This window comes from Anas platyrhynchos, chromosome 7 (genome assembly GCF_047663525.1).
Source record: "Anas platyrhynchos isolate ZD024472 breed Pekin duck chromosome 7, IASCAAS_PekinDuck_T2T, whole genome shotgun sequence".
Lineage (NCBI taxonomy): Eukaryota > Metazoa > Chordata > Aves > Anseriformes > Anatidae > Anas > Anas platyrhynchos.
The window spans coordinates 26,179,869-26,193,565 of record NC_092593.1 but is presented as its reverse complement, the minus strand read 5'-3'; the positions used below and the strand labels follow the sequence as shown (position 1 = coordinate 26,193,565).

Sequence of the window (13,697 nt, the reverse complement as noted above, 5' to 3'; positions counted from 1 at the left end):
GGTGGTCTCTTCATTTTTAAATGTAGTTCTGTGCTTTATTGTTCACAGAATTCACCTGCCTGCCCATTTTGTTTTGGAAAAAGAAGTGAATATAAATCCATGAAGTAGCTTACTGGATATTGAAAATAAAGCACCATGTTAAAGCTTCAAGCTTGTTTTTGGAGTTAAGATGAATACTGAAAACTAAGCTTTTTGATTTCATCGCTTATGGCTGTGAGATACAGAGCACATGCAAATAATTTTGAGAGAGTACTCAGGGCTCAAATATATCTTAATTTAGGACGTGCAAGTAGGAAATAGAAATGTGATGTGGAATTTCAAAGTTACCAGTTCTTTTATCATTCTGATGCATGTGAAAGACTACATTCAGGAAGCCAGATGGTGATTTAATGATGTAATGCTTCAGCTATGAATGTCAGCATCTGGAGAAAAGATAAGGTTTCACATTATGCCTTTATTTCACATATATTTAGTACTTCATTTTTTTGCGGACCCCAAAGGCAAATATGCTTCTTACAAATGTTGGTTCCCCTGTTTTTTGTATATTTTGGTTACTACACAATGAAATCTCTCCAAACCTTAGAATAAATCAGCTGTGAAGTTGGCTTCGTGCATCTTGGGCCAGTCTGATTCAGATGTGCTCATTCTTTTTTTTTGTTTGTTTGTTTGTTTTCCTTCATTACTACTGGTTTTGCTGCATGTTGTTCAGGCAATCTGTCAGGGAGACAGTAGAACGTAGGTCCCTGTTGCATAAGACTCTACTCTGCCATGCCTTGAAGCATGCCTTACAAAGTCTAGTTGGAGGCCAGTAACCAGTGGTGTACCCCAAGGGTCAGTACTGGTCCAATTCTGATGAACATCTCTGTTAATGATACGGGTGATGGAGTGTACCATTGGCAAGTCTGCTGATGATGCAAAATTTGGAGAATGTCAACAGGCTGGAGAAATAGGCTGACAGGGACCCTGTGTAATTCAGCAAGGGGAAGTGCAAAGTTCTGCACCCGGGGAGGAACCAGCCCCAGGCACAAATACATACTGGGGACTGCCCAGCTAGAAAATAGATTGGCAGTAAAGGACCCAGAGTTCCTGCTGGACACCGTGTTGAATATGAGCCAGCAATGTGCCCTTGCTACAAGGAAAGCTAACAGTATCCTGGGCTACATTAGGAGTAGTGCCAGCAAGTCAAGGAACGTGATACTTCCCCCTTCAGTCAGCACTGTGAGGCCACATCTGGAGCATGGTGCCCATTTCTGGCTTCCCTAGTACATGAGAGTTACAGAGATACTGAATAGAGTCCGGCAGAAGACAACAAAGATGAAGTGACTGGAGCTCCTCTCCTATGAGGAAAAGCTGGGAGAGCTGGGACTAACTAGCTTAGAGAGGAGAAGGTTCGGGAGCGATCGCAGAAATACATACAAATATTTGAAGGCAGTGTGCAAATAGGGGATGGAGCCAGGCTTTTTCAGTGGTGCCCAGTGACAAGACAACAGTCAGGGTGCACACTGAAACACAGGAGCTTCTCTGGACATCAGGGAACACTTCTTTACTGGGAGGGTTACTGAGCACTGGAACAGGTTGCACATAAGTTGTAGCACCCCCCTCCTTGGAAATGCTCAACAGCCATCTGGACATTGTCCTGGGGAACATGCTGTAGGTGACCCTGCTTGAGCAGCATGTTGGTCAAGGTGACCTCAACCATTCTGTGAGAATGGAAAAGCAGATTTCCCAGGGATAGAGACAGCCATGTTTTTTGATGTGGGCAAAATTAACTGCTTCATGCCATATGATGTCCTGCTCAGCAATAAAAGCCGAGGGAAAAGGAGAAGGAAGAAGGAGGAGGATGACATTTTGAGTTGAAGCTTATCTTCACCATGCGTAATAGTTACTGGGGAAGCCCTGCTTTCCTGGAAATAGCTAAACATCTGCTCGTGGATGGGAAGTAATGAATGAACTCCTTATTTTGCTTTGCTTGCACCCAAAGCTTTTGCTTTTACTTATTAAACTCTTTATTACAGATCATGAGTTTTTATGCTTTTATCCTTCTGCATCTCACTTGGGGGAAGTGAGCAAGCACCTCTATGGGACTTAATTGTTTACCTGTGTTAACCCCCACAACACTGAAGTACTTGTTAATTTTGATCAAACACAACAGAGGCTCTGGAGGGATTTGTAGATGCCATTTTTCACTGAAGTTCATGAACAACTGCCCTCTATGTCTTTGCTTTCCTTCTTTGCCTTAACAGAGTGCAGATAGGGGGAGAGAGCCTTTCTGGGGAGCTCTTGACAAGGGCCAGTGTGGCTCTGAGATACACTTAAAATGTCACTGCTGCTTTCCACTTTCCTGTCAGAAGCCATCTCCCCTATTGGAGTTAGGCTTCTACTAGCAAAAATGGTGCACCGATATTGGGGGGGGAGAAATGAAGATGGCATTCATGGGAGCTATTAGGTGAGATTGAAAAAAGAGGGTTGGCTGCTTTTTGAATGGTTGATGGATGCATCAGTAGTCCTCCTCTGTTTCACTTCCTCTACCTTTTCAATTAAAGGAAAGTGAAAATTACAGTTCCCTGTCTGTGTCTCTTTGTTTGCTTGTATGTTGTATCATCATAATTTAAACATTCTATGTGAAAAAGTTGTCTCAGACAAACTCCAAAACCATACTACTGCTTCACATACATTTCTGAATGTATTAATATAATACATGAAGTCAAGACTACTGGAGGTACAGAAAATGCTGTATTGAGTTGGGAAGGGAGAAGGGGACAGCAGGGCACAAGCCAACCCTAGAGAGTGCAGCCTTCTCACAACAGAAGTAGATGCTGTACCCTTTCATGCTTAGTGAGCTTTAGAAGAGAGGAGTTTCTTGTTTTCCTGCTTACTTTCCTCACATATAGGTTGTTCCTGGTTATTTTGAGGTAGAAATGTAATAAAAAAAAAAAAAAAAATCTTTGGGAATGGTTAAAAACTAATTCTGCTTCAGTTCATAAATGGACAGTGCAACTCTTGCTACATGGTGTTTTACGTGTCCTAATGAATTTGTCGGGAAATACAGAACTGCTGTTAATATTCACCTAGAGTGGAGGAAAAGAACACTATCCTGATTACTTACGCACTCATTCAGCGTTTCCCTTCCAGTGCTAATCACATGTACATGTATTCTAGTATTCCTTTAGTAAAAAATAAACAGAAAACACTTCATTAACGCTCAGATTGATACAAACACCGGATACCTGCTTTTAATCCTTCAGAAGTCACTGCTGCTCCCGTGCATTTGATTATCTTTATTCAAAAAAGACTTTATAGAAAAATTTCCAGTAGTAGACATAAAACACATTTCTTCTTGTGTTCTCTGTGTCTTCCCCACTAACCTAAATGGGATGTGGACTTTGCTACTTACATCTTATAATTTATTTGCTGGCTTTCCTAAATACTATGAACTTCAATGATATTTTTCCACTTTTTTCTATTCTGCCTACGTTCTGTCTGGCAAGCAGAAGGAATCAGTTAATGACCCTTTAAAGTGTACAATGAAGCAAAAAATAAAACTCTGACCTAGAAATACGAAGTTGTTTAAGCAAGGTCAGCTCTGTCATAGCACATGTGTTGCATATTTAACACTGAAGCACAACCAGAATATCTTTAACTGCACATTTAACTGGGAACTGAGCAGAATGCTGATTATTATACTAAGGACATGTTAACTTCAGATTTTGGGGGTTATTCTTACCAATATTACACTATAGGGTAAAATTACTGGGAGCTGAGTTCTGGTATAAAAAGAAAAAAAGTCGTAAGTTTGAAGACCACTGTGTTGCAGAGTTATGCTCTTAATTTTAGTTCACAATATGTTAGGATGAACAAGTTCTCGTGATAAGTGTGTTGCCAAGCATTATTTAAAACAGGTGCAATGTTTCCCATAACTGAATGTAATCTCAGCAAGGTCAAAAGCCTGTGAAGGCTCAAATCCTCATAATGCAAGTATAACTGCACTCCCAGAGCTATCCCTTCAAAGAAAGAATTTATGTAGCACTTTTAGTGATGTGTACTGCTACTAAAAGAGAATATTCATTTCCTATCAGAGGTGGAGATAACACTTCTGTGGGTTTATGTCCTCTGTGACTCCTTCATGCTTTTATATAGCATGTATGTGACTGTAAAGGCAACCTTATCAAGGAGGAGTTTCTGCTGAAAAGCAGTCTTCCTGCTGTGCTAATTTTCAACCAGGTCAGCTCCCCACCCATGGCATCTGTGTCTGATACAACTGAAAAGGAGTGCTGTGCAAGGGAGGCAGTTGTATCAGCCATACCAGGGATTTACGCTGCTATATACTGCTTGTGGAACCATGACCTCGGTGGCAGTCCTGCCATTTATGTGCGTGTTGATGACCGCTTGGCAGCCTCACTCATGTTGCCAGTACTAGAAGATTTACTAACAAAGGGACGGGCTTGGAGGTGGCTCTCATGGGGGAGGTGTGGATGGGTGGTTTTGCTTGGGCAATTATGAAAGGAATAGAATAAATCATTGAATATTGAAGAATTCGGTAGTTATTTGGTTATTTAAGTATCAAAATAGATATTTCTTCCTCCTGCTCCACTGAAAAAAAAAACATTTGTCAAATCAGCAAACTGCAACAATGGCCTTAAAACTAATTATATTTATATAAAGTAAAAAACAACAAACAAACAAAAAAAAAATCAACACTTAAAATCCTAGACTACTCTGTGCTTTCAGAAATTCACATTCTTGCTTCCTTTTCCTCTGTTTCTAGTAAGTAGATTCAGACCTCTTTTTATCATCTGTATCTGGTTAAAAACAATTATTATTTTTAGCATTGTAAATCTGGTTTTTGTTTAAATTTAAACTGACTTTGTTAAAATTTAATAATGGTATAAGAAATTCTGAAATCTGGAACCTCATTAAAGTTGAGTGGGAAGTGAAAGATAATTGATAAGTGGTAGAATAGTAAATCCTTGAAATCTTTTTTGGTCTATACTTTTTAACAAACGTTTTAGGGAATGATAAGGGATTATGAATTTTGAGATAAACTATGATATTTTAGTTGTGTTGGCACAAGTGTATGAGAGGTCCCCATCTGATTCCTTGTTGCTTGCTCTCTGTTGTTGCTGCATGTACCTGTGTGCTGTGGCTATAAAGTGCTCCTGCTGGGATTTGCTATAGATAGCTGCATTGCATGGGTGCACAGTGAAATGGGCTGGAAAATTGTGCTGCTTGACTTTAGTGAAGAGCAAAACCAAACATGCTGTCAACCTTTGTACAGGAATAAAGGTATATGGTTGAGTTAATGAGCAACTTTTTAAAACTGCAAACAAAGTTTCTCCAAAAGTGTCTTAAAATTTAAGAAGGCTTGCTGATCTCATAATGCGTGGGTTTGTAGTGTCACTGTTAGAAACTTGTAGGTATTTAAATCCTTGGGTTTTCTGGTACTAATTTTTTTCTGTGGATGAAAACAGTTAAGAAAGAGGAAGGAAATTGTAGAACTCTGGGGATGTTTTATATTTAAATGACTGTAGGTATCACGGTGCTTTTTTCTTTTAGCTTTTAATAGAATACTAATCTGATTTAACCTATCAGGGTTCTGTGACACCATTTTTATGATGAATAAAAAATTTTAGTTTCCTAGACTAATAAAAAGAAAAATGCTACTTGGTAATAGAATTCCTAGATAATGTTTCAAGCTGAAATTTTCTACATGTGCCAATTTACTGTTTCTTTTTTTTTTTTTTTTGACAAGGGTTATGTGTCTCCCAAGACCCTGTCTTGTCTAGCTGATGTTCTTTTCATGTTTTTTCCCAGTGATAGTACGGCCACAGGTGTGAGGGAGCAAAAGCTGTTAAGTAAGAGTGCAACCAGAAAAACCTTTAAGCAGTTGATGGGAATATTAGCAATTCACTGAGAAGCAAAAAGATTAAACTCTGTGGTTTTGAGGATAGCTGAATCTTGACATTTACAAGGAAAGCGGTCATCTAAATGTAATAAACAAACCACAAGTTACATTAATACAAGAAAGCAATGCAGAAAAAAATCTATATGGCGTGCTGTTCTTGAGATAGGTTGTACTACTTGAGAAAAATCTTAATTTTTCATTTATAAGAAGATTTAATAATTTTAAAGCAGATTTTTTTCCCTATTAATGTATTTGTTTATTTTATTTGTTTTTATTGGGGGGGGATTATAAATTATTATGGTGCTTTTAAGTATTAGACACAATGAAAATTAACGTTTTAAGGCTTTTAAAAATCTGAAACCCGTATATAATCATGTTGAAAATAGTGGTTACTTGTTTAGCTGCTCATTTCCAGTCCATTTTAAATACAAATGACAAAAAAAAAATAATCCAGAAATTAAAACCTGATAGTATTGATAATGTCCTAATGGGTAGGTTTCTTTAGTACCAGCAGATAGAATAGATTTATGTCAATGGATTTTTAATGCATTTCTTCTGGTTGTAACAAAACCAGATTAATGATTTTAGAAGAGCACTGAAGAAAAGAATGCCTGTTTGCTTTATGTGTCTTAAAATACATCAAGTGAGGAGAAATACAGAATTTAGTAAGGATAAAGGGAGCGTTCAGGCTACTTACATGATGCAGACTAAGTCTTCCAAATCAGTGGACATAGTGTGAAATCCTGTTTAGAGGATTTGTTTCACATAGTTTCTTTATGTTGTTAAATGGCACATTGAGAAATATCAGAATGTAAGTCTTATGCCGATCAACCGTAAATCTGTTCAGTGCACTTAATTGTCCACTATCTTGTCCACTATCTGTCCAATATCTTGTCCAAGACTATGACTTTAAATGCATATGTTAAAATTCTTGTGCAAGGCTATTTACAACGTGAAAGAATAGAGATAAACCAAGTGTATTTATAGAAAATATATACCTCCGGTGTGTTATTTTGGAGATAAAGGTAGTTGTATTTCTAAGAGTCAGACGTGTATAGTAACATTTCTTGTTTTGAAAATAATAATCATCATCACTAACAAGTAGTTACGGAATTATCAGTGGGTAAATTTGCATTTCAGTTCATGTTTTCAAGTGTGATAGCCGCAAATTAAATCTTCTAAAACACAAATGAAGTTTGTATAACTGGAATTCGGTGTATCTTGTCTCCCCCCAGGAGGAACAGGCTGCTAAACTGAAAGCTGAGAAGATCAGAGTTGCGTTAGAGAAGATTAAAGAGGCACAAGTGAAAAAGGTAAATTATTTACACTTTTTTATGATTTTTTTTTTTAATATATATTTTGTTCACCACAAAATGCGTGCAGAATTCTTCTCATTTGTGTCTTATTACACTTAAGAACCCCTAAAGAAAATAAGAACACTGTAATGTTCTGATCTGGAGTGATAATGTATTGTCATCTAGACTTTAACAAAAAAACTTAGCATATGGAATAACATTATGCTTTCCTTAAGGAATAGCTTATTCTGCTGCTAGTGCACTATTAGAAGACTGCCTACTTCCACCCAGAGTCAAAAAAGATCCAGCCTCCTGAGGTTGTCTTTGTGTATTAAGCAGCCTTTTCTTTAAAATTTGGGTCTGTTTTCTTTATATACCCATTTCCCGTTTCACATAGTAGGATTTTCTAGTGATAAATGGAATGTAGGTATTCCAGATTATGGACAGAGGTTATCAAATGGAGAAGTCTAGTGATATTACCTGATGTATTAACAAAGAATACAGCTGGAGGTGTTCCCTCCAGATTTAGCCTTCATGTTAAAATTTAGAAGTTCTTCCATAACTGTTGATGTCTTTTACATTTAGCATTTATAACAAAAGCTGAAAAACTGTCCTGGCTGAAAGAAGAGAATTAACAAACCAACCAGTGCATTATAGATAATATGCTTTAACTTTTCCAGCTGAGTAAGGTGTAAAAAGGAAGCAAACAGCGTAATAATTGGCAAGACAAATCTATTGTTTTCAGTTTTCTGATGAATGAAAAAACAGCTGCATGTTTCATTCTAGGCAGCAACCTCTTTAAAGTGGCAATGAAAAGCTACTGTTTTAAAAGCAGATTTGCTCTACACTAATGTTTCATACTCCCTAGGAAAGGAAGATTTAGTATAGGTACACAGTTTATATGATCAGCATTTTTAGAAAATACATGGGAAACAGGCAGAAATTTTGAGGTACAAGTCTGAAAAATTGTCATTCTTTGGAAGTTTGTGCAGAACTCTTGATCTATGCTTGTGCTACCTACAGCTATGAAAAAAATTGTCACGTTTATCAGATCAGGGAACTTTGTCAGGATGGAATTTTTTCCTCCTTAACACACACCTAAAGTACATTTCTGTTATATTGGGAAAACCTTTATTTACCCCCATATACTAAAGGAAAATGGTATTCTGCTAAGTTTACACAAGAAAAATATCTAATCATCATGTATGGCTTTTCACATTTGAGGGATAATTTTGATTGATCTTAATATTTTATGTTATTTAACAAAATCTTAGAAAAAGAAACTAGATCTTAATAAATAGGTTTTTATTTTAAATGAAGGAAATGTGGGAAGTTAATCCTCTTCTTGTTTTCCTAATTTTCTGCTTAATAGTTGGTGATCAGAGTCCACATGTCTGATGACAGCTCAAAAACAATGATGGTAGATGAGAGGCAGACAGTGAGACAAGTATTAGACAATCTGATGGACAAATCACATTGTGGTTACAGTTTAGACTGGTCATTGGTGGAAACCATCTCTGAACTGCAAATGGGTAAGTAATCATTATAAATTTATAATTCTTATCTTTTGATGTAATACTTAACCATATCTATGTCCTCAGAGTGGCTTAAATTTTTAATCTTTATAATGTTTATCGTGCCACACTAGGATGTTAATGTTACTTATTGTTAGACAAAAAAAGCTATTACTGGGTGAGAAGTTATCCTCTTCTACTTTTCATATGAAAAATACCATATTAGCAGGCTCAAAACATAGAAGTTTGAATAAAATAAGTCTTAAAATTGTCCTGTATTGAAAACAGAAATAATATGCACAAATTCTATGAAAACCCAAATCGCATGTATTTTTAAAAAATACAATCCAAAACGCAGACAGTTTACCTCATACACTTTATATCGGAACTTAAAAAAAAGATGAAAAATGGTTAAGGCAAAGCTCTTACCTTAAGCTCTTACCTCTTACCTTTTTATATTGTATTGTGTTATTTTGCAACCAGTTCATCTTTCCAAACATTTCTGGAAATATGTATGTAATAGGAAGGAACACCTTTTTTATGATTTTTCCCTTAGCTAGGCATGGAAGACCTATCTACCTTCACATTGTGTTTCTCATGTTATCGTTGTTAGTTGATTGTTCATTGTGTGCACAGTGCAGTGAAATCCAGTAAAAGTGTTGAGCTAACAAACAGTGAAGAAAGACGTGTGGCCTGTAGTGTTCCTGTTCGTCTTTGCTTTTTATGTGGTCTGCTTCAAATGTGTGTGGTTAACTAATTTTTGAGGAGTCTGGTTTAGGTACATGCACATAAGCACAAGGCCACTCTGCAATGGTTTAACCAGTAGCTTTATATGTTCTTTGCCCAAAAACGTAGTGATATTTACTTCCGTTTCACAGATGTAGAAATGGACACAGAATGAAATGCTTTTCCCAGTTGCACTCTGCAGGTTTTAAACAAAAATGACTCTGGAAGGTTTCTTTTGGTTTGTACAAAGATTGTTTTCATTTTGTTTTCATTTTCATTTATTGTTAGAGCAGGTATATGAAATAACCAAGAGTTATAATTTTTTAATTCTATGTAATAAGTTCAATAATGGGAACATTGCATTACTTGCTGTTTTGCAAACTAGGGGTACATACGTAGTCGGTGAATATTTTGTTTCATGTTTGAGTTCAGTTATTGTTAATAGCAATTGATACATTTGGAAAGCTATCCAGTTTCCCTAATTAGGCTCTGGTGAGATTTAAGCTTGTGTATCTCAGTCTTCATGATTTTTCTGTTCTGTTCTTCTGTTATTTAACATTTCTTTACGTTCTTGGAAGACAGCATTGTTGTGTTGCTGATAGAGTTTGTTGTTGAGTTATAATTTGAAAGCACCTTAGAAAGATGTCACTGAGACTTCAGTAATGTCCTGTGTTATGCCTATGTCATCTTAAACCTTCGTTCATTCCCTACAGATGACATTCCGTTGCATTCACCCTGTTTCGTATTCTTAATCACTAAGGATATTGAGGTGCCACCTGTCATCTCAGTCTTTCTTAGTGATAGACCGTAGGTCTGAATGTGATCGGTGCCATATGCCCTCTGTAAAAATGTGGTGTAATTGATTTTGGGGTTGAGAAGCATATTCCACATGCTAATGAAAGGTCAAGCAAGTCCCCAAGGATTCTGAAAGAACTAATTTGCTTAAGTGCTTCTGTATGGCCTATATGAAGACGGAACAAAATGCAGAAAGCAAGATTCTGCTTGAGTGTCTTTTAAAGGAGGAGAAAGTTGGTCCAGTGGTTTCTCAAAGATATATTTTTTGTTATTTATTTTAGAATAAGGATTTTAAGACATTTCTTGGCCATTTCAGTAATTTTTTCTCTTTTTTCTTCCTCTCTTCCTTTTTGCCTATATTCCTTACCTTTTACTGGTGATGACCATTTCAACAGAGAGTGTTCTCAGAAGCCACTGTTCATTTATCCACCCAGACAGATTAGTTGTAAGAAATACTGTGTCAGTTTTCAGAATTCTTCTACCATACCCGCACTAACTATGGGTATTCTGCATTTCAGAAACATTTCATTTTCTCTCTGATCATTGTCTATTACTTTTTTGGATACTTTATGAGAGCGAGATAGTGACTAGGTATATGGAATCAAATCTTGTGCTGAAAAAGCCACCTCATAAATTCCTTCGGGGGCTCTGCATACCAGAGTACATATAAATGTGATAGCTTTTTTATTTGTACTCATAACATTTCAGATATTGTTATTTGAGTCCATTGTGCTCAAGTAGGATGGTAAGCATTGTGACATAGCAAAAAATGTGTTGTTAAGGCTTAATATACAGATCATAAGCCTGAAGAGAGGGAAGTGAGAGTACTAAGTGTGTGTATGTGTAAATTTAAGCCAGGCATTTCTGAAAGTTGACTAAGCTCTTTTAGTTTCTTATTGTGTTTTAAACTTTTTCCTCATTTTGGTAGACCTTGAACTGTATTTTCTTTCTATATATGCCTTGTCTCCAAGATGCAACTATGGAGTAGCTTCTTTAGCAAAATGTGACAGACTAAAATGTATTTGCTCTTTTGTTATTGCTGCAGAAAGGATCTTTGAAGATCATGAAAATTTAGTTGAAAATCTTCTGAACTGGACAAGAGACAGTCAAAACAAACTAATGTTTGTGGAACGCATAGAGAAATATGCACTTTTCAAGAATCCCCAGGTAATCCTGAGGCTCTTGGTGAATGTATGCATTTATGTGCACATGCACGCCTGATTTCAGTTTCTTACTACTTTTTATAGTATTCATTTCAATACTTTTAGTTTGATACTTTTATGTGTATAAAAATGCTATGCACCTTCACATCTCAGTGCCGTGTAAATTCACATTGTGATTGGTACAAAATCAGGTCCCTAACAGAAAAACATGAGCTGAAGCAATCTGTTTTATAATGTGTTTGTGGGTAATTTTAATGGAGTTAAAGGCAGGCAGTTTTATGGTATTTGCACCAATACTTCATGCTCTTCACATATGTAAATATGTGATAATACAACGGCATTGACAGATACAGCTCAGAATAATGCCCCTCCTCTGTGCGTTCTTATTTTGTTGGCAAGAAGGTGGACAGAGAATCAGAGAGGATAGCCACTCCTCAAGTGAATGACAAGAGAAGAGAACATGCCCTTTATCCTGCTCCCTGGTTAGGAAACCTAGGGGTCCTCTTGTTTTCTTGTGCACTGATTGTCAACGGGCAATAATGGAGATTTCCAGATGATAGCTACAGATTTGATATCCAGTAGCAGTTCAGTACCATTAGGGGGTGGAGGAAAGTGTTAAAGGGAACAGAAAAGCAGAAGGTGACTCTTTGAAGATTTGGAATTAAGAAGAACTGCATATAATATCACTTGCTCTCTTATAACTCCTAGCTAAACTATTGCCTTCTGGTGTCATGTATTATGTTTATATCAGTATGACATGTATGTGGTAATTGCTTGGATCCAAAATACCTATTTATCTACCAAGCTAAGTGTCAGTTTTGCATGACCATCCTTTCAGACAGTGTACTTCTGAGCAAAAATTGAAAACCAAGTCTTTTTCAAGTGGTTTGTGAGAAAGCTGAAAAACTGCAAAAAAAATTATTTTTAAAAACATATAGTTGATAAATGGTTACTGCTAGTACATATGGTAGGTACTGTCTGTAAGAATAAGGTATCAGGACAAAACCAATATTTTAATGTATGCATTTCTCCTTCATTTAAAGTCTTGATCTAGCTAAACTTCATGAATACTTTTTGATTGTTGTTGTTTGTTTGTTTGTTCCCCCCCCCTTCCTCTCCCCAGTAAGAGCTAGAGGCTAGGAAGAGGAAGACTTTGGTAGTCCCAGTCCTTTCCAAGCTGAAAAAGAGTTCAAGGGATGTTACTAAATAAGATATAGTACCCATGCATAATTAGGTTGTTTTTAAGAAGACAAAGAGTATTTAGTAATTCTTCATGAAAAATATTCAGAGAACTGTAAGCACAACATGGAAAGAAGTACATTTCTTCTGTACGTACTTCTGTCAACACATAAATAAAATCAGGATGTAACAAGTTTTAAGATACCTGTGTATTATTTTTTGTGAGGTTTTCAAGTTCCCAGTATTTTTATTTCTGGATACATTGTACCAGTCAGCTGTTAATTGTGTAGAAAGCAAGGATAATGTTGTTATGAGGCTGTTAGGCCAGGAGTAGAGACTGATTCATGCTACTGGAAAAGGTAGTAGTAATTAAGGTCCATGTAATATTTAGCAGTCTGACAGTCTCAATTGGACTATAAAGTTTTGTTTAAATAACATAATGTTCTTAGATAACAGCTGTTTCTTCTTACTGCTGCAGAAAGGGACATGAGAAATATTATTTGGCTGCATTTCATGATGCCTATAGAAATACTGAGTTTTTCTTTTTACAGAACTATCTTCTGGGGAAAAAAGAAACCTCTGAGATGGCAGACAGAAATAAAGAGGTGCTGCTAGAGGTGAGAATTCCAAAATAAGAAGGACATACTAGTCATTTCAGAGTTCGAAGCTAAACTCTAAAAGGTTGTGGTTATTGAAATACATGAATGGAGCTGATTGTAGTTCTGGGAAAATGGAATGGAATGTGTTGCATTTGAGATAAATGGCTAATTTAATCTCACCGTTTCATATAAAATCGGTTAATAAAAATATGTTCTTATTTTGTTTGGTAACCAATGTGAGGTTACTTCTAACTGTGGCTAAACGCAGTCAAAACTTGTATTTATCTGAGGTAGTAGGAATATTTTTTTTTTAAACTAGTTCTCTCCACATTGTTATTCTCTACAAAATTCTATAGCACTGTTTCACTGAAGAGTCTATATTAATATTTAAATTTTGTTAGTAAGCAAGGCAGTTAAAAATAGTTTCATTTACATTCCAAAATAAACCACGAAAAAATAAATTTAAAAAATGAGTGACAGAAAAGGAAGTTATTTAATATTGAACACATAAATAGTTTACAGAA

At 36.2% G+C, this 13,697-nt stretch overlaps 1 protein-coding gene across 11 annotated transcripts in view; it reads left to right on the top strand.

The window, feature by feature from the left end:
* The window catches only part of RAPH1 (Ras association (RalGDS/AF-6) and pleckstrin homology domains 1), an 85,883-nt gene that overhangs the window by 53,849 nt on the left and 18,337 nt on the right, over window positions 1-13,697 (top strand). For all 11 annotated transcript variants that reach the window (XM_038182490.2, XM_038182493.2, XM_038182491.2 and 8 more), the window contains 4 exons: window positions 7,138-7,215; window positions 8,570-8,729; window positions 11,278-11,399; window positions 13,126-13,191. In XM_038182490.2, the coding sequence (XP_038038418.2) occupies window positions 7,138-7,215; window positions 8,570-8,729; window positions 11,278-11,399; window positions 13,126-13,191 (426 nt within the window). The remainder of the gene's footprint in view (window positions 1-7,137; window positions 7,216-8,569; window positions 8,730-11,277; window positions 11,400-13,125; window positions 13,192-13,697) is intronic.